General features: G+C 37.8%; 1 protein-coding gene across 3 annotated transcripts in view; it reads left to right on the plus strand.

Moving 5' to 3' along the window:
- LIN7A (lin-7 homolog A, crumbs cell polarity complex component) overlaps window positions 1-27,516 on the plus strand; it is a 144,407-nt gene that overhangs the window by 67,360 nt on the left and 49,531 nt on the right. For 2 of the 3 annotated variants that reach the window (XM_047788358.1, XM_047788359.1), the window contains exons 3-4: window positions 19,073-19,144; window positions 21,480-21,689. In XM_047788358.1, the coding sequence (XP_047644314.1) occupies window positions 19,073-19,144; window positions 21,480-21,689 (282 nt within the window). Of the gene's footprint in view, window positions 1-19,072; window positions 19,145-21,479; window positions 21,690-24,808; window positions 25,246-27,516 lie in introns of those variants that run through there. The other variant, XM_047788360.1, reaches the window with a different exon arrangement.

Consider the following 27,516-nt stretch of genomic DNA (forward strand, 5'->3'; position numbering starts at 1 on the left):
CGTCCTTTTGAGAAGGGGAACTTCTTGGCATCTGCCTTTTCAGGGTAGAGATCACAGAGCAACAACTCTTCAGTTTATTTCCTTATCTAAGAGCAGAGGGTAGTGGCCTCTTTCTCTTCTCACACTTTCATAGAATATGCGGTAGACTGCAAATTTTTTTTTTCTTTTTAGGGCCACATCCGTGGTACATGGAAGTTCCCAGGCTAGGGGTCGAATTGGAGCTGCAGCTGTTGGCCTACACCACCGCCACAGCAACACCGGATCTGAGCTGCACCTGCAGCCTACACCACAGCTCATGGTATCGCCAGATCCTTAACCCACCTATCAAGGCCAGGGTTTGAACCTACATCCTCACGGACGCTTATGTTGGTTTCTTAACCCACTGAGCCACAGTGGGACCTCTTGGACTCCACATCTTGCTGAGAATCTCAGGGTCACCTTGCTGTGCGAGAGCAGGTATTTTGGCCTCTCCATCCTGCCATGTACGTAATCACAGACATCGTGATCTAATATGACAGCTGCCAGAGGAAACTTCCAGTTTCTTTGGAGATGTTCTTAATGTTGCACAGCTGTTACTGACCCCATCCCTCCTCTCTGCTGCTCAGTCACTGGACTAGGGTTTTTGTTTCTTTCTTTGTCTTCAAGTAAGATCATAAATGCTGGGCAGATATTATATAATAGATAGGCATGCCTAGCCTCATTAGACAGCAGGATAGGCTACTCAGTTTAAAAAAAAAAAAAAAAAAAGACAAGGCTGGTAAATTGACAGGTAAATGGGCTTTTCATGTCACTGGTCCTATCAAATTAGAATTTCTTTAATTTTATAGTGCAAAGGGATAACTTGCTTAACAAATGAGAAAAGTAACTACCCAATCTTATTCTTTAGATAAAGACTTTTGAAAATATGCATTTACATAGGTAGTAAGAAAATAAAGAGGGTGCTATAGATTTTGAAACAAGCATGGAATCAGAAGGTTGTTGTCCTTTAATGGTGAGTTATGCTGACAATTATCTCTGATAAAAATGAACGGGCAATGTCGTAGGAATAATCAGTGGCGAGAGAGGAAGATTCTTTGCATCAGCCTGAATTGATAGCAGCTACCTGATTGAGGGTAGGTAGTAATGAAGTATTTCAACCTAATTAAAACTTTCTAAGCCTTTTTCCCCCTTTTAAAACTTAGATTTTTATAGGAGTTAATTTGAAGGATGCGGGAATGCAAAGGCAGATTTTTGTCATGCCTAAGGACAGGTTAATAATGCATTCAGATTCAAATCATCTTCCGCATTGATAAAACTGACCTACTTTTTCAAAGAGAAAATGTCTTATGAAATATTTTCACGTAAAAATGTGGCATTTAGGTGTCTTTCTTACATTCTGTAATTAAACCTGGCATATCACTCCCAAAAGTTAAAAGAAGTTTAGTTCATTTTCAGGTCTGGGCTTCTTAATGAGTTAGCATCTCTGCTGCCTGAGACAAGTGGCATTCACTGCTTTGCATGCCAGTGAATTTTTCTGACAGTAGTGATAATGATGCAGATGTTTTTCTTTGTGGGAATCTTCCAACAATATCTCTAATGAAAACACATGCCAACTTCCTGGCAAAGTAAAACAAAAATCATTTTTAAAGATAGAGCATTTTAAATGCCTTCATCCTAAGATGGCAAATGTCAACAGTCCATAATTTTCTCCATATCATTTTGGCTGTGCTCTGTTGTCGTGATAAAGTAATTTTTTTAAAACTTTTCTTTCTGGTCTTGATATGGAATCAGGTCTTACGAAATCTTATGTAGATTCCAAATGGAATGGGGATATTTAGAGCAGTAAGCCTAAAATTAGGGCACAGGGGTTAAGCCTTTTGAATTGGCTCTTGAAATTGATTTGCCATGCCATATTGAACCTTATGTCTAGGTAAGCTCATTTGATTTCAACAAAGAAATAAATACAGTCACTCTTAGTAGTAAGCCCTTAAACTTGCAAATATAACTTTAGAGATTTACAGAGATGAAAATAATGAAATATCTGTGTAAATAATCTTACATCATTTGTTTTAAAAATTAAGGTAAAATTGACATAATTTAACAATTTTTTTTTGTTTCAACAATGTGAAATTTTGCAAAAATGCAGCTGAGATCTTTCTAAACTAAACTCTGGATGTATTTTGGGGTTTTAAGCGAATGTTTGCTGCTGCCCTTTCCTCAAAGGAACATTTTAATGTGTTCCAAAAAAAGAGCCTTTCATCAGTTAGCTTTTAAAAAAGAATTTCCAGTTCAATGCGTAAGAGATGTCTTTACCCTGTTCTTTTAAATTTTTTTATTTTGTTGTATTAAGAAAACTGAAGTGAGATCTATCCCCTTAACAGAATTTTACGTGTGCAATACAGTGTCATTGGCACAGTGTTGTACTGCAGAACTCTAGAATTTATTCGCCTTTTGCTTAATTGAAATTTTCTGCCTGTTGTTTAGTAATTTCCCAATTTCCCATCCCCTGGCACCCTTGGCAGTTACCTTTCTGCTCACTGATTCTTCTCATTTGATTATTTTAGATACCTCGTGTAAATGAAATCATACAGTATTTGTCTTTCTCTGACTGGCTGATTTCACTTAGCATAAGCAAGAGACAGCAAATATTAGTTAGGATATGGAGAAATTGGAATCCTTACACACTCTTGGTGGGTTGTTGGGAATGCAAGATGGTGCACCTGCTTCGGAAAGCAGTGTGGCAGTTCCTCAAAAAATCACAACTGGAATTCCCATATGATCCAGCAGCCCCATTTCTGGGTATTTATCAAAAAGAATTGAAATGAGGATCTTGAAGCAGTTTTACCACTTACCCTATTCTTAAGCATCATGCCTGCTCTGAAAGTCATGACAGGCTTACACCTGAGCCTAACCACAAGCCTGACCCACACCTCCAGGTGGGTTATAGGATGGGAGAAGGACCAGAGAGGTCTGTTGTACCCATCGCTTGGTCATGAAAAAATGGTGTTTTAAATGTACTTGTCTGTGTTAGGAGGACTGTGTCAAAATGCCACTCTAGAGGGACCACATCAGAATTTTCTCATTGTTAAGGTTTATTTACCGTGGGGGTAAGGGGAGAGTATCATGAGCTGCCTTTCTCTCCTTTGGGTGACTGAGCCATCACAGTCATGAGGGCATATAAGTAAGCAATTTTTCAATCTGGATAATGCAGGGCAAATGAAATCTGTCATTAGTAGCAGCTTGGTTAAGTTTGTGTGCATCTATGGGTAGGTGCTGTCACTGTTCCAGAGGGCAAGAAGGCTGTGATGTACTTTTCAGAGAGAATGCCTTTGCTAGAGTAACTTTGCTCAGGCATACGTTATAGTGAGGCTGGCCTTAGGTTCAGTGTTAATGATCAACGGTATGTATGAAATAAGATGTCTTTAAGCAAAAACACTTATATAAGACAAGCTAATAAATTGATGAGTTGATGCAAATGTAACTAGAGACTTATAGGAAATCAATTCTGAATTCCATAAAAGCAGTGGTTCAGTATTTGCTAATTCAGTGTTTTCAGAGACTTTATGGACCATAACTACGGCAACTAAAAAGAATCAATAGTAGTACTCATTTTCAATATAGTCAATTCAAAAAGAGAGATCAGGGAGTTCCCCTTGCGGTTCAGCGGGTTAAGAATCCCACTAGTAGCCAAGAAGATGCAGCTTTGATCCCTGGCCTCACTCAGTCGCTGCGGTGTAAGTCGCAGACGTGGCTGGGATCTTGCATTGCCATGGCTGTGGCACAGGCCAGCAGCTGTAGCTCCGACTTGACCCCAGCTTCAGAACTTTCATATGATGCAGGTGCAGCACCCCCCCCCCAAAAAAAAAAGACAGAAAGAAAAAGAGAAATCAGGCCTAGTTGTGTAATACAAAGAATCATAATTCATAATTTCCCAGGATACCTAGACATTGTGGAACATGATGAAACTATTTTTCTAAGTTTCACAAAGCTTACCAAAATGTGCCTTACGGTAGGATTAGTGGAAACTGTAGGATTTGGTCACAGGTGAGGCAGTTATAACTTCTGCCATCTGATAAAATTTTGGAAAAAGACCAAGTCTTCTGCTTCTCTCTTTTGAAGATCTACTTTGAAGGTTGCCCAACTACTATCTAAAAAGATCTTTAAGTGGTAAGTTAGTTAGCATATGTTTTAAAAACACTTTCTAAGTAGTAGGAGGACCTGTGGAACTTTTAGAAAATTGAAGTGATGATGCAACCATTTGGTATTAAAACCCAAACCACAAGTCCGGATTCTTTTTTACACATTTTCAGCATGTGTCTGCAACCTCTTCCATTCTGAAGCTTCATTTATTAAACAGTCTTTCTTGGTAATAACCTAATTTCAGAAATACATGTTTTAGAAATTTTCACTATTTAATTATTAACGGAAAGATTTATGTACAGCAAGAATTGCTTCCTGTAGTAAGTATAAAAGAATTTTATTTCTGTGTATCACACAAATTGGCAGAAGACCAGATAGGAAATTATCAGAACTATAATTTGTTAATATCTTCTCTTCTTAGTCAACTGTCCATAACTCAATTTTATCTTCGTTTAACTTTCAAGTAATTGAAATACAAAGAAAACAAAGCAAAGCAAAAACAATTAGTAGATTATAAAATGTCACAAAATCTGATTCCACTTTTTAAACATTTATTCTGCATTAGAAATGGAATTCTGTGGTTTAAAAATCCTGTCTTTCTCCAGTACAATTTTTTCAGATTCACATTTTAGGAAAATCAGGATCCAGTTCTTGCCACCATGGCTGTGCTGCTAGGATCCTGATGAGTAAATGTTTATATATACAAACCTTTTTTGTGTGTTTGTTATTTGGCTCTGATCTCATTGGGAACATATTGGGTTAAATTGTGAATACTTTTATATTCAGGAGTTAAATAAAATCAGGACAAGTCTAATGTGCATTTGGCACTGACTATCCTGAAGTCAATTAGGTCATAATTATGAATAGTCTATTTCTTTTTTCTGTCCACCCCATCCTGCTTCTTTCATGTTTTAACAGACTCTTAGTTAACCAGTAAATGAGCCTGTGTTCTCTTGAGTCTATCTGAAGCATGAAGAGGTGGGAATAACCAAGTATAAAGTATATAAGCTACAGTAAAAAAGGGTAACTGATGAACTCTTTCACACAGACAAATAATAAAATCTACACATAGAGCACCTTTCATTTGTGAATCATCTTTTCATAAATACATTTGGCACGTGTACAGGATTAAATATTACGGCACCATTAAAACAGCATACAAGAGTATTTGATAGTACATGGGGAAAATATTCCCAATATGGTAAGTGAAAAATCAGATTATAAACAGTAAGTGATAACTGACTTGATAATTGATTTCTTAAACAAATAAATAAAACAGACTAGAAATAAATCCCCCAAAATGTTAATGGTGGTTTTATCCTGGTATAAGGTCATAAATGCCTTTAATTTCTTGCTTGTACACATTTTCTCTAGCATATGTCAATTTTCCTGTCAAGTCACTTTTTAAAATTTTCTTTGCACTCCCTCTCCCCTGAATGTATTTCATTTGAAAAGGAGTATATGTGAGCTCTTTAAAGTCAGAAGAGATGCTTTGACTCTCTGGGTTAGGTAGAGGCTCGGCTATAAATTGTATCAATATCATATAAGTAGATGTTGGAACCCCTCAAGACCCTACCACATCTCACTCTCCGTTTTTCCCAGAGGATGACATACACACAGAGGACTTCCACTTGCCAACTGATACTTTGTAAATTACGTCTTACAGCCCGTATACTTTCCTCTGATCTTCAGACCTACATATCTAGCTGTCTGCTGAACATGCCTTGGAGATCACACCATGACCTAAACTCACCATCCTGCATGCATCCCTGCCCACACCACCAAACGAGACCTCTTTCCATCGTTTCTCACCCAGAGACGACCAACACCAAATTCTGTCCTGTTTAGTCCTTAATCGTATTCACCATTCTGATCTGAATTACATCCAACATCTCTTGCCTGCCAAACTATAATAGTCTCCTTTTCAACCATAATCCACCTATGAACTCTTAAATATTGCCCAAGACATACTCAATCTAAAAATTTATTCATTGTTTATCTGAAATTCCAATTTATTTGGGCATCCTGTATTTTTACTGTTACCTCTGGCAGCTTTATTATTAGCTATAATAATTTTAATTCAGTCAACTGAATAATCAGGTTGGTTCATGCCGAGTTAAATTTTTTCTTTACTGTTCATTTGATGAGCTGCTATGATTCATATGACAATAACAATGTGCATTTAATTGATCCCAAATGGTTAGTTCATTTTCCTGATAAATACCAATTTTAGGAAGTAGAAATTGATTTTACAACTCTTGCAAACATTTAAGCACACTGGAAAATTTCAGCCCTACTGAGACAGTATCCTAGAACTTGGGCTCCTTCGTGAAATTTCAGAGTCTTAATTCAGTCATAAAAAGAAACAGATTTTAAGCCCCAAACCTTGTTTGAATTTTCAAAATAAGTGAATAGAGATAATCTAGCCCGTTTGAATGGTGCTGTACTAATTGCAAATGACATCTTCCCAAAATTTGCTCAGGCAGTTCCTGTTACAGGGGACTCTGGCTGTGTAAAAATGACAGGATGGGGACAGCTGCCTTCAGGGAGTTCTTTTTTTGACAACCGTAAGGAAAGAGATTTCTCCCTGGTGGCTTGGCCACCTGCCATGTGGATCCTGTGGAAAAATGCGCCACTACCTGTGATCTCATTTTTTTCCTTGCAGTTATTAAGTAATTTGTGAATAGTACCTAATCTGTACTACCTTATGAAAGTTATACGTGTTACGAACCCACTAGGAAATGTAAACCAACTATAAAAATAAGGAGAGAAATTAATGGTTAATGGCACAGTTTTAAAAATTATAGTCATTCTTTAGTTTTGTAGTTTCACAGCTGATAGTTCTGCTTTTTTATAACAGAATAATTATAAGTGTTTGTGAGAGTAGAAAACTGAACAGAGTGTTTCCTCTTCCCTTTGGAAAATTTAAGGACATGGCAGAATCACTTTAACTCACTTGAAAAGTGAGATAACCAACTTCCAGACATGGTTACATTGCTGGAGTTTCTGAAGACTGTGGTGGGTAACATGCCCGTCGTTCTGATGCCTCCCGATTGCGTTTCTGCAGAAGTGGGGGAGAAAAAAAAGACAGAGAAAGGAAAAGAAAGGATGTGCCATCTACCATCAGACATGAGGGGCGTTTAATCCTCTTTGGGAAGTGATCCCAGATTAACCTCCTGAGGGTCCTCTCATCCCTGCCACCTCGTTTGGGGGGTGGAGTGCTGGGGAGCTTTTCCTAATGGGCCTTCTCATTAGAATTAACCCATGAACAGCATTTTAGAAAAAGTTCTCCCCCCTTGTTCCTTTGTTACTAGGCTAGGTAGGTGGATATATATTTCAAGACATCAGTTTGTTCAAAATATTCCCCATCTTCGTCTTTACCTAAGCATTGGTAATCACTTGCCACTTGAGACTCTACCTTCCTTCAGTCTAGTAATGCCCTTTTGATAAATTCACCTCAAGACACAAGTTAGGTCACAAATTATGGACCATTTCAACTCAGCTTTTCTCTTCTTTTTTTTTTTTGTCTTTTTAGGGCCACACCCACAGCCTATGGAAATTCCCAGGCTAGGGGTTGAAGTAGAGCTACCATTTCCAGCCTGCATCACAGCCACAGCAATGTAGGATCTGAGCTGTATCTGCGACCTACACCGCAGCTCATGGCAATGCAGGATCCCCAACCCACTAAGCAAGGCCAGGGATCAAACCTGTATTCTCACGGATACTAGCTGGATTTGTTTCCACTGTGCCACAATGGGAACTCTCTCAACTCAGCTTTTCTACTGCTGTGGTCTACTTAAGGTCCTTTAAGGTGCAAGTGGCTTGTGTCACATTGCAGCAAAAAATCTGTGTTAGGGAGGTGAGCTTGGAAATGCATGTGTGGCTGTGAGAGTAATTAAGATGGCATCACAGCCAGTGGTCCAGGAGCACCACTCAGATCCCCTCCTGCATTCCATCCTTCGTCTCGGGAGGTTACCAAGGTGAATGGCTGATACCTCAATAGGAAGCAAACGAGCACTGTTAGCATGGAAAGCACCCAGCTCCTCTCTAATGCAGTTTTGTTCTGGTCAAATACAGATTGGAGAGTGAAGCTTGGGCTCAGATATCTAAGTGAACCCCCCTTTTCCTCAAGTCTGAATCTGAGCTGTCAGTCTTGATTCAAGAAGGTAGAGTAGAGAACCAGAAGACCAGCTACATCTCCAGACAGGTAACCGCTGCCTGAGTTTCTGTGACATGTGCTGAAAGAGTAGATGTGTCTCATTGCCCCTAGCCTTTCAGAGACAGTCAGTAACCCTGGTAAAAGCATGGCCTAATGCACTTCCTGGGTGCTCACCAAGCCATGAGCAGATGGGTCTTTCTTCCCTGGAGATACTGAGGCAATAAGTGGAGCCGGTGAGCAGAGGCTAACATGTGTGAGGGTGGGCCAGAGTGTTTAATCCCCTCAAATGTCCCATTTGTTTTCAATCTTCAAATTCAGTGGGGTTTTTTTTATCACTTTAATTTTTAATATAGTTTAGTTTGTTGCAAGCTTTCATAATTTAAATTTCAGTGGTGGGTATATATAATAATTAGCTCACAAAATTTCTGCAAGCTTAACAGTTGGTTCTTGTGAGCCAGGGTGAGCTGGCTTCAGCACATCACTGCCAAGGCGATTTAAAAAAAATTATTGGCATATAGTTGACTTATGAAGTTGTGTTAGTTTTGGGTGTACTGCAAAGTAAATCAGTTATACATATACACATATCCATTCCTTTTCAGATTCTTTTTCCATATAGGTTATTACACAGTATTGAGTAGATTATCCTGTGCTATAGTGCAGGTCCTTGTCAGCTATCTGTTTTATATATAGTTGTGTGTATATGTCAATCCCAACCCCGTAATTTATTCCTCTTGTCTCACATTGCCCCTTTGGTAACCATGAATTTGGTTTCAAAATCTTTGAGTTTGTTTCTGTTTTGTAAGTTCTTTTGTATCATTTTTTGTTGGACGCCATAAATTCAGTTTTGCTTTTGTTTTTAATTGTACGTAATGATGACTTGTTTGTCAGATGCATCTTCTTAGGATACAATTGAAGTAGAAGGTTCTGCATTAAGGTTCACTTTGTTTCTTGAGGACAATGGTAATATTGTCACAATTGTCACTGAAACCACAGAGGAATGCTTCCTATTCAACTCCATGGCCCATTTCTGGCAAGAATGTCAGTCCACATATAGAATTTACCAGCAGTACTGTCCAGCATCTGCTTTAATGATGGAACCCTCTTTTGTAAATCATTTCAACCTAGTAGAGATGTATTGTCCTTTGCTTCTCTATACCTGTCACTATTTTTCTTGTCCAGTGGGTGGCATGTTTTCATCAAAGTTGATGACCATAGAGAAATGCAGGAAAGAACATTACTCAAGAAATGTTATTCTTGGTTTTTCACAGGATTGATTTGACTCTTGATGATCTTACTGTAGTATGATCAGTAACCAGTATGTGCCATTTTTTTCTTTTCTTTTTTTTAAATAAATGGTTGGTTGTAGACCTTACATTTCATACCCTAAAATTTTGTAGTTTATAGGAATTCTACACTGATTTTAAATGGGATATTTCCACAGTTAGGAAAGCACATGGGAACTCTATAGCTACAGATTAAAATGTGTAAAATTTATTTATGGCTGCCATTTTTCCAAAATGGGAGGTAAAATTCAAGTCAAAAATAAGATATTTTTTGAATATCTCTTCTTTAATAGATGAGCCACTTTTCAATTGTTCTGGAATTATTTCTCCAAACCCTTCTAAAATGAGTAGACCATGTATTTGGTGATATAAGCTCTATTTCTGTTCTATTACAGACAGATCAAGTACAGTATGAACAATAGGGCGCTATATTTTTGCGTGCATGGACTCCACTAAGTGCAGTCCGGTTTAGAGCCACACATTGTAGTTACCTCCCTTGGCCTAAAATCTCCTTTCAAAAAAATGCCAAGTTTTTTTTATATTATGAGAAAAAACACGGTGGCTTCGTATTGTGAAAGTTGTCCACCTACCCAGGTGGCCTATAATTATGAAGGATTATGAGGGGGCGCAACCTTCACTTTTCATGCTATGAAAATATTTAAATATTTTAAGGTCAGCGTCCACCTCAAATAACTTTTCTTTATTCAACTCTTACCTGAGTTTTCAAATTTGAAAAATCGAATCCGTTTAAAAGTTACAGGTATAAATATCAGTCTTAATACGTATAGGTATAAATAGCAGCTATAGGTATAAATATCAGTCGTAACACCTATATTGCCGCCTTATTAAAGAAAGTACCTTCTTGCTTGCTTTGTAATAAAAGCCTACATTTAAAAAACTTTAATGAACATTATAATGTGGTAGGATTTGGACCATGTAATTTTCCCATTTAGGCTTTGTTTCTCATTCACTTGTCTCTAGTAATTTTGGTCTTGTGTCTCTCGGCCTTTCTCCCTCTTGGGGAACTTGGTTTAATGTCCTTTTCATTCTCCACAATGTTGCTGAAAGGCTTATTTCTTTTTTGCCAGTCACTGTTACAGAGGGGTTTATTTAATCTAAATTATAATTCTATTGACATTTTAGTAGCTAGCCTGTCCATACTAAGGCACCAGAGCATCCTATGTTTAAAAGAGGTGTTACCACCCATTAAAGTATATATATTGCCTCCCACATTTATAAACTTTGAGGAACGAGGGCTAGCGTCATCTTTTTTATTATATTAAATACCTTCTTAAATATATATAGGTTTTTGTGTTTCAAAGTCTGTTTTTAGTGTCCAAAATAACAATGAAGTTTCCAAATATATTCATTTCTTTAAAATATGTTTCTGCTTTTGTAAAACTCAAATGTATTGAAATATGATTACCATAGAGTCATATCTTCCCTTTTTAGTGTACAGTTTTTAGAGTTTTAATAATCTTAGGTATGCATGTATTAGTAATAATAGAAATATAGCAGCTGTTACAATCAAACTATAAGAATACCAGTTATGGTTCATGAAGCTACATACTTTTTCTTCTTGGGTGGACTCTTGAATATAGGGTTTTACAGAGTAGAAGATTCAGATGCATAAATAATGCTCCCCTTAAATCACATAGAAAATGGACCACGGACAAGAAACACATGATGTAGGTTGGTCATCCCTTTCCTGCCTCTCTGTACCCATCAGGGTTTTCAAGATCCAGGAGAATGATTCAATGTAAATATTGTGGTGTGCTATTGTCTACATAATCTATGGTAAATGAAAGCTCAGAAGCAAAAACCCTCTTGCACTTGAATTTTAGCTGTTTAACTCGATCTAAATGGGAATTCTGATGTAAACTTGGTAAGAAAGAGAAGCTTTTACTATATTTGTACTTGATATTCTCTCAGTGACAAAACTTCCATCCAGAAAAAGTAGGCTATCTGCTTTTTAGTATTAAGAAAATTGAAATTTAAAATAGTTTAAAACATCCCTTCTCTAGCGAACGTTACTATTCAGAGTTTTAGAAATAGCCATTTTTTTTTCGTATTTTTGCCCCAATGCCTAACGTACTGATGAGAATAGCTTTTAAGTGAATATTAGCTGAATCTATGTGTAAATATTTTTGAACCAACTCTCTTCAGTTCCACTGCCTTTATTGAATTAATCTGTATTTGTAAATTTTCAATAGCTTGGAATAGGTTCTAAATATACAAAATACTGTTGAATTTGTGAGATTTAGTCAAGGTTAGGAAATTACTAAAATGTAAACTAAAACTCTATACAAGCGTTTTTATAAATTATTTGACTTTTACTAGGAATTAAACCCATCATATCCATTAGAACGTGCTTGGTAATACTGTAGCTTGGGAGTTCCCATTGTGGCTCAGTGGTAACGAACCTGACTAGTATCCATGAGGACATGGGTTTGATCCCTGGCCTCACTCAGTGGGTTAAGGATCCAGCGTTGCCGTGAGCTGTGGTATAGGCCGCAGATGCGGCTGGGATCTGGCATTGCTATGGCTGTGACATAGGTCTCAGATGCAGCTCTGATTTTACCCCTAGCCTGAAAACTTCCATATGCCCTGGGTAAAACAAAACAAAACAAAACAACAAAAAAAGAAGTGCTGTAGCTGAAGTCTGCAAGACATTTGGGGACCCAAAAGATTCAGAAGAGTGTAAGTCCCCTGAAGAAGTGTAAGTTCCCTTCAGAAACTTTCTCAGAGCATGTGGTAAAAATATTTTGGCTTTCTATAACAACTTTCTTCAAAATTTTACACTTTTACAGTTGTCCTTGAAAAGTAAGATAGGCAGGGGTAGGTTTTGCCCCTTAAGAAATAAAAAGCAAAGCAATATTCATATGATGACACCGTTAATGGAAATTGAATTAATATCACCAAGCTTTGACTTGATTCTGTAACTAGACCATGACCTTTTTTGCTCACTTTTGAAAACCAACTAATCAGAAACGATTGCATTTAATAGGAAAAAAAGACTGGCAATAATACTGGATTTATTTCACTTAATCTTAGTGTATTATAACCATACAAGAAGATCAAAATGCTATTTTACTTTTATTTGGAGTGATGCATTTGTTGGTTTCAGAATCTTATTGTGTGTTTGCAGCCACCACTTGTATAATGTAGGCAGCATATAAACCCAGAAACTTTTATTTAAAATATACATACTTGTGACATCTGCATATCAACACATCTGTTTGAACACATGCTGCCAAAAGAGCAGCCTGATGTTGTCTCAATATAAGAAAACCTGATGTGGTTAAAAAAGGAAAGATTTTGGAGGCAATTCGATATGAATCTCAGTACCAAATCGGCCACTAACTGGCTATGTGATTGGGGACGCATTATCATCCCCCTGGCTGTTTCCTTGTGTGTAGAATGCCTGAATCAGAAGTTATGAGATGTGAATAAACCCATAAATATACAATGCTTAGCACTACTCTTGGCTACACTAAGGCCTCATTAAGTACACACTAGAACCATGATAATTGACTCCAAAAATTATTTATTGATCATTTATAGGACACTTTACTTAGTGCTACACAAGTGTTGTTTTATAGCTCACTAATTACTGCATATAAGAAGAAAGTATAGAGTCTGATTCCTGAGTTCAGGGATTTACAATCTCAATACCACTGACATTTTGGCAGATAATTCATTATCATGGGGGGCTGCTGTGAGCATCATAGGATGTTAAGCAGCATCCCGGGCCTCGACATGCCAGATGCCAGGACCGTCCCTCTCCCCATTTGTGAGGAGCCAAAATGCCTCCAGACATTGCCCAAGGTCTCCTGGAGGTGGGGGTGGGCAGAGATTGCCCCCTCGGTGAGAACTGCAGTCTTAGGTCCCTTCTTCCTGGAAGTGTTCGGGCTGCTGGTTCTAGGAGATTCTTCCCCAAAGAACCCTTAAGAAATAATAATAGTAATAGTAATAATAACTAATTTTTTATTTACACTTAATAACTAATTTTTTATTTACACTTACTATGTCCTATAAAGTATTCTTATGCCAGTGAGTCTTCGTAACAGACCTAGAAATTAGTTGCTGGTTTAGGCACATTTTTCAGATGCAGAAATTGAGCTCCAGAGAAATCAAATAACTGAACAGGGTCATACAATTAATAAGCGGCCTAAGGTTTGTTTGCAAGCCATCTCCAGATGAGCAATTATCTACACATAGTGCTACTTCTTTTTATTTATTTAATTTTGAGTTTTATTCAAGTATAGTTAATTTACAAGGCTGTCATAATTTCTGCTGTACAATAAAGTGACCCAGCCATACATACACACACACAGTACTACTTGTTGCATGACTCATTTTTAAATTCACCGTTCACATTGGGGTGTTAAGGAAAATTATTCCTAATTTGTATTTACTTTAATCTCACCCTCTTAGAAAATTAGTTTTTGGTTTTGTGCTTCAGTTTTCTTCATTTTTTAATGGAAGTGTAATTGACATGTATCAGTTTCAGATGTATGGCACTGTGATTTAGAATGTGTATGCTATTGTGAAATAGTCACCACAGTAAGCCTAGTTGACATCCATGGCCGTGAATAGTGACGAATTTTTCTTCTTTCCTTGTGATGAGGAATTTTATGATCTACTCCCCTCACGATTTTCAAGTAGGTAACACGGTATTATCCACTTGTCACCATGCTGTCCATTATATTCCCATGAATTATTTTCTAACTGAATTGTATATCTTTTTTGACCACTGCCAACTTCCTCTCTGGCAGCCACCAGTATGTTCTCTGTATCTGTCGCTTGGTTTTATTTGTTTGGATCTCGTGGTGTTTGTCTTTATCTGAGTTACGTCACTTAGCATGATGCCTTCAAGGTCCATCTGTGTTGTTGCAAAGGGCAAGATGTAACTCTTTTTTGTCTGACTAGTATTCCATTGTATGTATATGCCACATCCTCTTTATCTGTTTATCCACTGATGCACACTAGCTTGTTGCCGTATCTTGGCTACCATAAATAATGCTGCAGTGAACACGGGTTGCATATATCTTTTCAAATTAGTGTCATTTTCTTTGGATGAATACCCAGAAATGGAATTACTTGATCACATGGTAGTTCTATGTTTAAGTTTTTGAGGAACCTCCATAATGTTTTTCATAGTGGTTGCACTAATTTACAACCCCACCAGTGGTGCGCAAGGGTTTCCTTTTCTCCACATCCTCTCTAACACATGTTATTTCTTGTCTTTTTGGCCATATACGTGTTTTAACAGGTGCGAGATGATGTCTTGTTACGGCTTTTGATTTGCATTCCCCTGATGATTAGGGATGCCGAGCGTCTTTTCACGTGCCTGATGGCCACCTGTATGTCTTCTCTGGGAAAATGTCTGTGCACATCTCAGCCCGTTTTTAAGTTACATTGTTCTGTTTTTGCTGTTGAGTTGTATGAGTTCTTCGTATATTTTGAATATTAACCCCTTATGAGATATGTGATTTGTAGATATTTTTTGCCATTCAGTAGGTTGTTTTTCATTTTGATGATTTCCTTTGCTGTGCTTTTTTTTACTTTGATGTACTCCCATTTGTTTATTTTTGCCTTTGTTGCCTTTGCTTTTAGAGTCTAGATCCAAGAAATCATTCTAAGATTAATATCTAGGAGCTTACCCGTGTTTTCTTCTAAGAGTTTTATGGTTCCAGGTCTAACATTCAAGTGTTTAATCCATTTTGAATTAACTTTTGTGTATGGTCTAAGATAATAGTTTAGTCTCAGTCTTTTGTATGTAGCTGTCCAGTTTTCTCAATAAATACCATTTATTGAAGAAACTGTCCTTTGACTCTTGTCTATTCTTGTGTCCTTTGTCATAAATTAATTATCCATATTTATATGGGTTTATTTCTGGGCCCTCTTTTCTGATCTTTGTGTCTCTTCTTATACCAATACCATATGGGTTTGATTACTACAGCTTTGTAACATTGTTTGAAAACAGGGAGTGTAATGACTCTAGTTTTGTTCTCCTTTTTCAAAACTGCTTGGTCTCTTTAGGATCTTTTGTGGTTGCATATACATTTTAGGATTGTGTCCTATTTCTGTGAAAAATGCCATTGGAACTTTGACAAGAAATGCATTAAATCTGTAGATTGTTCTAGGTGGTGTGGTCATTTTAACAATATTATTTTTTAAAAGTTTTTTTGAATTTTAGTTGATTTACAATGCTATGACAATTTCTGCTGTACCGCAAAGTGATTCAGTTACACATGTACACACATTCATTCTCTTAGATTCTTTTCTCACATAGACTATCACCAGCATAGTGGGTAAAGTTTTCTGTGCTATACAGCAGGTCCCCATTGGCCAATCATTCCATATACCTCAGTGTACATATGCCAAATCCAAACCCATGGTCCATCCCTCCCCTACCCTGCAACTCTCCCCACTGGTAACCATAAGTTTTTCAAAGTCTGCTTTTTGCTAATCCAGGAGCATTCAATATCTTTTCACTTATTTCTGTGAATTTCTTTATCAGTGTCTTATTATTCTTCAGCGTACAAGTCTTTCACCTCCTTGGTTTTAAAAAAAGTAGTTTTTGTTTTAATAAATTGATGATAACCTCCCCCACCCAATTATTTGCAACATGATTGTCCTCATAAGCATCCTTGGATGCAGATGGACATGTCACTTCTACTGGAAAAGATGACCATAATGACCCTAGACAAACTCGGCTGGCCAGGAACCAAAGAGGGAGAGACTTACTCTGCTTGGGGAAGGCGGAGAAGGTGTAACAGAGAAGAGAGTATTTGACTTAAGCCTTTAATGACTGTGTTAAATTTAGGTAACTAAGAGTCTTCCCAGTAGAAGGGTATTCCAAACAGAACATAGGGCATGTGCAAGGGCCTGGGTGTGATATATTTGGGGAATGGTCAGGGAGGAGGAAAGGAAGTAGGGAAATAAGATTAATAGAAGGGTGGGGTCTGCATACTTTTCATTAGCTTGACTTCTGTAAGCATTTGACTTTGTAACCCTTACTCTAAGGGCAACAGGCAGCCAAGAGCACAGCAGCACTGTGGTCTGGTAGGCACTTGACGATGATAAGTCTGTGGTATTTGGTGGTGGAGATATACCCAGTTAAGGCGCTGAGGCAGTGCTCTGAGCAACAGCTAATGAGTTAGGGTCAGATTTGAGAGGGTCTATTAACAAGAGAAATAGGCTAGAGAAAATCCGCCTCTTAAAGGGGCTGTAAGAACAAATAAATAGCACTCATTTGTGGAATAGCTATTTCTATGAAAAGAGATGATGCGCTTTCAAGGAAATAACAGCGAAACATATTTAGCAATTATTTTTGTGACCTGATGAATTTGCATTAACAGACCCCCCCCCCCCAGTTCCACAAAATGCTCTTCTGCAATCTTGTTCTCTTTCCCATTCAGATTTCTCATAGAAATCAAATACTGCTGCTGTTTGTTGGAAGTATAAGGATAAAAGGTAGCTTCTGAGCAGCTCCTGCTTTTCTAGTCCAGACCACTTTGTCTCTCTCCTTCCAAATATGCTATCTGATAAAGATTAATCAGCATTAGTGGAGCTTCAACCAATTGTATTTGAGAAATGAGCCAAGAAAAGACTTTGGGAAATTAGTCCCAGACACAATGAATGGTTGTTGAATGGATGAATTAATCAAATTTTGAGTTCACTTTAATAACTTTTGACTTACACATGTAAAGTAACATTAATAGAAAGGAAAAAAATCTCCAATTAACATTTTCCCATTTCATCCTTTTACAAGAATAGCTAATAGGTCACTCCTGAAATATACTCCAGTATAAGACTTTTAACCCTGTGCAGCATGCAGTAGATATTTAACACTTTATTATTTAAATCTTCAAATGAGCTTATAATCAAGCATGTTTTATCTTGTTTTTTCAAAATATCTTCTTCAAACTATCCTTTAAAAGTCATTCTCTACACTTATTTTATTTTCAATTAAGCTATTTATTTTACCACTGATTTCCTAATTCCATCCCTGGTAGTTTAGTGAAAAAACAGGTTTTTTTTTTTAATTGTTGCAACAATTTCTCTAGTTGTGTCTAAAATCATAATTAGTAATAATATCTGCTGTCTAAGCAGTGCCTGTTAGGGGATGGTGTTTTGAAAGTATTATTTCAAATTAAAACTGGGAATTCCCATTGTGGTTCAGTGGGTTAATAATCAGACTAGTATCCAGGAGAATTTGGGTCTTATCCCTGGGCCTACCTCAGTGGGTTAAGGATCCGGCATTGCTGCAAGCTGTGACATAGGTTGCAGATGTGGCTCAGATCTGGCATGGCTGTGGCTGTGACATAGGCTGGCATCTCCCATTAGACCCCTAGCCTGGGGAAATTCCCTATGCTGCAGGTGCAGTCCTGAGAAAAAGGAAAAGCAAAAAAAAAAAAAAAAAAAACAAAACCAAAAAAACCCCAAAAAACCCCCACCGTACTAAATAAATATTTTCTACCCATTTTTCAGATGAGCAAAAAAGGGTCAAAGTGGGGAAGTGGTTCAACCAAGACCTCATAGTTACTTGATTATATTATAGGGCTCAGATGTAGATCCATTAGTCAGCAAAATCTGGATGCTTTTTATATCATTCCTTTTTTTGTTTTGTTTTGTTTTGTTTTTAGGGCCATGCCCGTGGCATATGGAAATTCCCAGGCTAGGGGTCGAATCAGAGCTATAACTGTGGGCCTATACCACAGCCATAGCAATGCGGGATCCAAGCCTCATCTGCAACCTACACTACAGCTCATGGCAACACCGGATCCTTAGCCCATTGAGCGAGGCCAGGGATCGAACACGCATCCTCAAGAATACTAGTCGGGTTTGTTTCCACTGAACCACAGTGGGGACTCCCTATAATATCATTCTGGCTCCAGATTTTACCCCCCATTCTTCGTATTTCATCTAAATGTTAACATGAACCCACGGTTGATATGTTATTTCGTATCACTCATTTAAGAATCTCTTACTTTTACTTGTGTTTGTTCCTGAATCTCTCTAGTTATGAATTATCAATGTGTATCAGTAACACATTCTAACCTGTAGACTTTCCAACATGCAAGGGAAAGATATTTTTATCCCAGCTTTATGGAGTATAATGTTATTTAGATTCAGGAAATAACTGTATACATCATTTTACCATGTATTTGTGAGAACTATAAATACGAGTAAATTTTTTGCCAATGGTGTTTTTTATAAAAACAAATATAAAATGGTTTTAACACTTGATAACCATGGATAGCCAAATTAAAAAATTCTGAATAGAGTGACTGCCTTCTCTTCTCCCCTAACTTCTTTCCCCACCTCCACAACAATTGGAGGGATTTGTGCTCCATATCATCAGGATAACTGATTCAGACCTATTTTACTTTGTGATAGGGAACTTCTGTCTTACACTGAAAATGTATTGTCCTGTCTGCAGGGAAAGAATTCATATTCTTAATGTTCTTACATCCTCTTTTTTTTTATGTGAACATTTTAGGTGTATCAATATATGCATGAAACGATAACTGTTAATGGCTGTCCCGAATTCCGTGCCAGGGCCACAGCAAAGGTAAGACTTGAGTAACTTTAAAAAGACACACAACCCCAGTGATCTAGTAATTGACTGTGCGCGTGTGTGTTTCAGGTATTCTCGTGTGTACACTGTAAGAGAATTTAGACATCAGTGGCAGCCCAGAGTCTAGAACCAGTACTACTTCCCAGGTAAAAAATCCTAATGGAAAATTGAACGTTTCTGCTGCTTCTGTAGCTTAAGAAAGGAGAATGATCTCATTCAACGCACTAAATGTTCATTTGGCACAAGCAAATCTACTGGTTCACTCACTGTACGAAACACCTCTTGGTTTTCTGACATAGTCCTCTGATCCAAAAGAACCTGTTCCCTATTCAGTGCCGGGAGATTTATTTGCACCAGTCTAAAGGTTTGACTTAAGCTAGACATGGCGAGAACTTACCTGACACCCACTGATGTAGAATTCTTCCACGTGGTCAGCAGAGCAGTGGTTGCTGGTGGAACGAGGATGATGTTGACCTGAAGGAAAGGCCCGTCGCCAACCCCTTTTGCTCTTGAAAAATTCAAATCCAGAGATTGAAGAGACCCCCCCCCCCCCGAATGAACATGTTGCAGCAGTAGGATCATGAAATTATCTGCAAAAGAGAACATTAGGAAATAACTGTTTTAAATTAAAATTACGGATGCAGTTCTTATTTTACGAGTACGGAAATGTTATACGAGATGCACATTGCTTTTAAAAAGCTTTTCTCTTTATAATAATGCATAAGAAATAAGAACTGTTGAAAATAATCAGAATTTTCCATTTAATTATTTTGTGTTACATCACCTCTCGTTTGGTTTCTCTCCTGGGTTTTTTAGTTTTCATTCTGTAACTGAACACTGTAGATTTGTGAGTTTTTGTTTTGTTTGGTTTTAACTCAGCAAGGGGGGGGGTATTTTTATCATTACATCATGCTTTGCTTGTACTGAAGTGGAACACCCACAGAACAATGATCCCTATGTGGTTTAATTAAGGGGAAGTGAATTATGTAGTGTTTTACCATTCTCATTTCTTATTCATGTAGAACAGCAGGATAGCAGCATAATGTTGCAATAGCACAATATTTTCTGGTTGTTTCTGGGCTGTCTGCATTGCATCCATGTCAGCCATTAAAATCTATGCATGACAACAAGGTTTGCATGAGCCAGTGCATGTAGCTAAAAACAAGCCATTATTTCCATATCATTCACTACCTTTCACTAAATGCAGACAGTAGCATAATGCTAAATTGATGTGATAATGCTGTGTGTGGAAAAGAATGTGCGGTCGTTGGGAATCAATATTTTCACTGTGTGGAGTAAACACTATGTCATGTTATAGGAGCCATCTAGTCAACTGTGGTCGAGGCAGGTTCCTGGAGGTGGATCATTAGAAGCAAGCAGAGGATCTTTTCTCGATAGAAACTATCTAAATGCTTTTCTTTTATTTCCGTGGTGGGGAAGTTGGGGGGGGGGAGATGAAAATGAATGGTAAGTTGTTTCCTTCAACTTATTTTTAAAAATTAGTACATATAAATTTTAAAGTTGTGTCCATATTAAATGATATTTTGTACATCTAGATATAAAATAAAGGACTGCTCATTGTGCCTACATTGCTAGAGTAGGTGAAATATTAATGTGAAATGTAGGAGGAAAAAAACCTATGCCAGATAAGAAGCCCCTCATAATAATATGGACTATTGATGTGAAATCATTATAGTCTGTTTGAATCTGCTGCTTTATTATAGCTTTTTTCTTTTAGGCATTTTCAATTTAAAAAAGAACAAAATTTGCTACGCCAGTGGTTGGGCAATAGCAAAATTATAAATGTATTCGCCAGTATATATAAATATAAATATACTGAGGTCCTCAGTGCACTGAATAACTATTTGTGGACGTTTATGTGCAAGCCTTGAGTTAGACTGTGTGTCACTCAAAGAAGTGGAAGCCACAGTCTCGGCCCTTCAGAGGTACATGGTCAACAAAGACACAAGATCTACAATAATTACGGTGTCTGTGCCATGTATAGGTATCATATGTACCAAAGCTGTTTGGGGTCCCAAGAATGGGAGGAACTGCATCTAACCAAGGTCAGTGGGAAAGATGGTCACGGAGAAGGGAAGTTTTTCTCAGAATGGTTAAGGTCTAGAAAGGTGAACATAGGTGGGTGAGTTTTACCAAAGAAAGGAGTTTTCAAGGACGTCTCAATGACGAAAGCCCCCTCCCTTCTGTGTTCTTTCTTTCGCAGGCCAATGCTCTCACTTAGGAGGAGCTGCGTGATCTACCCCCTGCAAATCGCATGCTTGGCCTTTTTTCCCTCGTCTTATCACCGAATGACCATCTTTTCTTTCAGGCAACAGTTGCAGCTTTTGCAGCTAGTGAAGGCCACTCCCACCCTCGGGTGGTCGAACTGCCCAAGACGGATGAAGGCCTTGGCTTTAACGTGATGGGAGGAAAGGAGCAGAATTCCCCTATCTATATCTCTCGCATCATCCCCGGGGGCGTGGCTGAAAGACACGGAGGCCTCAAGCGAGGAGACCAGCTGCTGTCAGTGAACGGAGTGGTATGTGCAGCACACAACCAGAGGCTTCTCTCCCCGAGCACACCCTCACCCCCACCCCTGCCGTTGCTGAAGTCGGTGTCTTTGGAAACCGGGTAGCGAGTCTTAGCTTTGGTGTCCGATAGCTTCCCAAGCATTGATGGATGTGAAACCCACCAAAGTAGTCGCACCTTTATAGCTTTGATGTCTTATTTGGTCTTATTCTAGGAGCCGGTGGGAAAATCATCCCAAGGTGTTATCCCAACTAGAATTTCCCCCATGTAAGACTCTAGTTGAATGAATGCATAAAAGAGCATACTTTCAAGGCACTTTTACCCAAAGTTAATATAAGCAAAGATACACATTTTTAAAATAAAGCTAAGTCTTCTCACTCTATATATTTTTCGTTTTAATTAAAGAGGAAAGGTAATTTACTGTGTCAGATAGCACACATGGAAAAGGCTAATCCACAGATAATCCTTTAAGCCAGGTACATAGCTATAGCATAAAAAAAAAAAAAGACATATTAACCTCTGTCCTGAAAAAAGTTTATCTGCTCATCATATATTTATTTTAGTTTTCTCATGCAGTTCAAGTTTGAACGTACATTTTTTTCATAACCTCACATTCTTTGGATGCCATTCCTGACACATGTAACAAGTTGTTAATGAAATGGCTTCCTGTGAAATGAATAATTTTTCTCATAACTTCTATTTAAATCAAAAATAACCTAAAGAAATAAATTTCACAAGAATAAATAGGAATGCATCACTGCTTACTTTTCTGTTCCTCTAGGATCTTTCTTCTAAGGAAGTACTTTAGACTTTAAACAAACAAACTAGATTTGGGTTATCTGTGTCCACACTGATTTTTGCTAAGGACACAATATCCAAGAATTTACTGTGGATTTACATTCTTGCACATTTATAGCTTGCATTTCGTTTATTTCTTTCTTATTTTTAGCCTGACTAGTAGTTTTATAGAACGCAAAACTGTTCATTCAACTCTGCTGATCTCTGATATACATGAAAATCATCAATCCATGAATATTTTATATCCCTTCAGCATTCCAGTTCTAAAATTACCACTTCATTTACTTTTTCTATGCAACAATGCTTTGAGGTGAGCTTTTTATTGACCTTTAAATAGCTAAGACTTTTTCAAAGCATGTCTCAACTGATAATTTCATTGTCAAGCTTTCTAGGAGAGGGCTGTAGAGCTGGGTCATGCAATTATGTTACAAAGTAATCTGTACTTCAGTGTATAAATTTATGATTTATCGGAATATATTGGGGAGGTCAGAAGACAGTATAAATTTTAAAACATGAAAAATACAAAAAGAACCCAAAATTATATTAATAGTAATTTTAATTATATAAAACAAGAGTAAATACATATGAAATCAATTTCACATGTAGTTGACTTTAAGCTATCTGTCAAGAAGTCTAAAGAACCTTTTCACCCATACCATACATCTGCAGGGCACAAGGCTGTTGGTGCTTCGTAATCACTCATCCATTCCTTTTAGTGGCCGTATGACCCTGAGAGGCTGCAGGAGGAATGGGAATGGACACATGAGTCTCTACCACTCAATATCCATATGATTGTGCATTCCTTTCCCCTAACCTGAGTCTCCTAATCTGAATAAAGGGAGTAATGACTAATTTAAAAGGTTCCAATGAAAATTAAAGTGGGGCAAAAAGTCTGTTGAGAACTTTGGTCCTACATACCTTTGATAGGTAAGTGTGGTTACTGAAGAAGGTTGAAGAGGGTTAGCATTCCCCTATGATACTGCTCATGCTAGTTATGTTAAAGGTAAGTTTTAAAGCAAATCTGCTGAACATATAGCTATATTTTAGCGAACATTTATTAGCATAAAGGCATTAAAAAAGCTCATACATCCTTTTCTGTAAATTTGATGACATCTTAGTTCTCTGTCCATTCAGGTAGTCCAGTCATTACCTTGGAAAAAAACGTGTACCTGAGCCAGATTAAATAACATTCCAGAGCCAGGATTTTGTTATCTTTATATTCAGGATTAGACAGCTAGAGTGGCAATTGGAAACAAGACGCTTTAGTGGTCCAACTTGGGCCTTTAATCCTGTGGTGTAGGCTGTGGGCCTCCGTAATATTGTTGTAACCGGGTCATGGTGGGAAATGCCTCCAAAGTCTTTGGTGTCCCGCATATATTTAAAAATCTTTAGTTCTGTCCACTAAGTTCCATTTATCATGGTAGGTAAGTCACTAACTGTGCGAGTGAGGATGCATTTCTTCCATACTGTTGCTAATAAACCGCATCATTGCGATGGGCATGACAAATGCTTTTGCTGCGACCACCCTCTAGAGGGTTGCCTTTCTGATGCAATGTTTGCTGACCACCTCGACCAGAGTTGGAGTTTAAAATATTATACATCTGTATAATCAAACTATACTTTGTAAACTACCAATTTTACTTAAAGGTAAGTCATACATTTTAACAGTGTCTTAAATTTATCAGATATTCATCAAGAAGTAGTTCTCCTTCTGTAAATGAGAAATATCATGACCCAGTGGCTTTCAAGTCGTCACACAAAGTAGCTAATCCAAGGCAAGAACCCTGGGTTTCTACGACCAAATCCATAAGTCTTTTTGGTGTGAATAATTCCAGGAAGATAGCAGTATCGAATAAAAAAAAAATTACTTTGTAATGGAAGGGCCTGAAAACAATAAATGTTAGCAAATGATCAAGTTTATATTAAAGTACCATTTTGGGAAATTAGTATGGAAGATTCTCAGAACACGCCATTCTAAACTGAGAACAAATTTTGGAAGGAAGTGTTTTGAAGGTCTGAAGCAAACCTTACTACCTGAATACAAGTACTCTGGAGAAAATTTCCTAATGTCCTACTTAAAAAGTAAAGGCATTGTTACATGGACCTTTAAACATCTGAAAATACACCTGAAAAGACATCTTAATTATGCATTTTTTAACGCCATGCCTGCTTTTTAGAGAGGATATGTCATGATGTCTGATAAAAAGTAAAATATGTTAATACAGAATTATTCCCATGACATGTTAAGTAATGAATTGAGATAGAAGGGGAGAAAATCAATAATAGAAATAAAAGATACAGCAATTGAGCAAGTGGATTTTTTTGTCTTAGCATCTTAGAAATCAAAACAGAAGGAAACTCATACCAGCTCAATTAGCATTGAGAGGGATTTTTTTTTCTATCTTTGAGTTCCAGGAGAAATTTCCCAAGGGATTTTTACAAATGAGATATTGAATCACATAATACAATTTTATAGAAAATGCAGAGGCCTTTTGCACATGGCTACTTCTTATCGCAACCCTCAGTAAAGACTTAGAGCTGAATGCTCAATTAAAGTTTAATGTTAACAGGAGGTCAGAAAGTCCATGGTTAGAATTTATAGCTTTCTAATGATCTCCTTTTCACCCTTTTATGCCCAAGTGTTTTATCAGCAATTTTGGGAAAGAACTAAAGGACTGTTTATAAGGGATGCAGCCAATGTGGAGCCAAGCAGGAACAGTAAACACATTTAGTCATAGAGTCTGGATATTAGAAAAACCTCAATAGAATGATAAAAGGAGCCTAATTTAATAAATATCTACATGAAGTCCTGCTTGTTTGCCCAGAAAACTAGCTACGTATGTGTAGAATGGCTAAAGGAAAGGATGGCTAAATATTAAAACCAGAAGAAAAAAAAAAAAAGCCTGAACAAAAAAGAAAAACACACAAATATGTAAATGTGATTATAGGGGCCATTAATAAAAATATCATGTACAGACAAGGGAGGAAGAGGAGACTGATCCAACTCTTGAATATGCTGTTCAGCTCACACCCCACTGTGCTCTAATCCTGGTTCCATCCTTGCAAAGAACAATAAGCTCACCTAGCATCAAGCAGTCCTGTATAGGAAGAAGCACTTGCGTTGTTCAGGACAGGGAAGTGACTCAGGAATGCTGGTTGCCTTCAGTTGTCCTCCACTGTATGAGACACCAGATGGCAGAACCAAGACCAGAAGGGTAAAAGCCACAGGGAGGGCAGATTATAGTTTATTATGAGCCTTCAAACACATAGGGAAAGACTGAGTCATAAGTCAGTATGTGTCCATCATTTGAAGTTTTAATCAAAGATTAGAAGACCAACTGCCAAGAGTATTTCAAAATACATGTAGAGGGCTGGAACAGTTGACCCCACGTTCCCTTCTAACTCCGCGACTCTATGTTTCCAGATGGGATTTTGCTGAGACTCCTCAGTATCCATGCACACACACACACACCCCCCTTTCTTATACAGGTAAGTAGGTTCTCCCTCCTGTGTTCCCTACTAATGAGACATTTTTTTCCTGAACAGAAGGATTAGACATCTGCTACAATGGAATGCTTTTTTTTAGTACTTTGCAGTTCATGAACAATATTTATGTGAGATTCTCCCATTTCTTCCTCAGGAACATCTCAATGTGTAGGGCCAGAATTTGCCCCCCGCCCCCCGCCCATATGCACACCCAAATACCCACAAATGAAGTGAATTTTAGCCTTTACTGTGCTCATAAATGATGCTTACCAAATGTGATCATTGGTTATTTCAAGAGTCAGTGCCAGGGAAATCTGAATAAGGTGCATGAACTGTGTCTTTGTCATTTGCCCTGGTTTTAATGTTATGCAGTATGTGATCCAGGAGTTTGAAGAAGTCTTAATATCGAGGGAAGCTGGGTAAAAGGTGCCTGGGGGAGGTCCCATCGTGGCTCAGTGACAGCGAACCTGACTAGGATCCATGAGGATGCGGGTTCGATCCCTGGCCTCCCTCAGTGGGTTAAGGATCCAGCATTGCCGTGAGCTGTGGTATAAACTGGTAGCTATAGCTCCGATTCAGCCCCATGGAGAAGGCCCTAAAAAGATGAAAAAAAAAGGTGCCTAGGACCTCCCTGTACATTTCTTTTCAACTTCATGTGACTCAGTAAATACTTCCTAATAATTTTTTAAAGAGATAAAGTCCAAAAGAATCAACCTGAAATATATCATCCCAGTACTAATGGGAAGAGGGCAGAGAGAGAAAATGACACAAGAACTTAAAAAATATATCATAGTGAAAAGAGGCCTTTATTACCTCCTGAAATCCAGGCATTGTTTCAGAACAGCATTGGTGGGAAAATTGCAGTTAAATTTGCCCAGTTCTGTAGTTAATCCTAAATAAAGCTGTCGATACAGTGTATGCACAGTGCTAATTGATTTTTAAGCATAACAGATGAATGAGCAAAAGTTTAGGGATGGAATAAATTGCTTTCCTGGAATCTGGCTTCTCTCCCATTTCATAAATACCTATGCCAAGTTAAGGGTGAGTCCTCACAGCCCAAATTATTTATTCAGAAAGGCTGTCAGATGCAGAATGAGGGTGAAACAAAAAATTAGAACTCTCCAGATTTGATCTCTCTGAAGCTATAGCATCCCAGATGGGAAATCTGTATTAAATCTTATTTGCCTATTATCGGAACAAAGAGAAAACATAAATGAGATTTTAAAGCTTACTGTGATATACCACTAAGATGAAATTTTAAGCCCTTCATTAAGATGTGTGCCCCACTGACAGCATTAATTTTTGTTCCCTGCCTTCTCTTCCGTCTTAGAACAGTTCCATGTCCATAGTCAGAGCTCCGTGTATAATTGTTTAACTCCAGGCACCACTGTCAGCATTTGACATGATGAATTTACTGTTTCCTCATAATGGTGTTTTGTGGTGGGTGCTCTCATTATCACTCTCATTTTACAAATGAGGAAACGGAGGAAGAGAGAGATCAGTAACTTGCCCAAGGTCACACAATTACTGAATGACAGAGGGGGGAGGGTCTA

The sequence above is a fragment of the Phacochoerus africanus genome, chromosome 7, assembly GCF_016906955.1.
Source record: "Phacochoerus africanus isolate WHEZ1 chromosome 7, ROS_Pafr_v1, whole genome shotgun sequence".
Taxonomy (NCBI): Eukaryota; Metazoa; Chordata; class Mammalia; order Artiodactyla; family Suidae; genus Phacochoerus; species Phacochoerus africanus.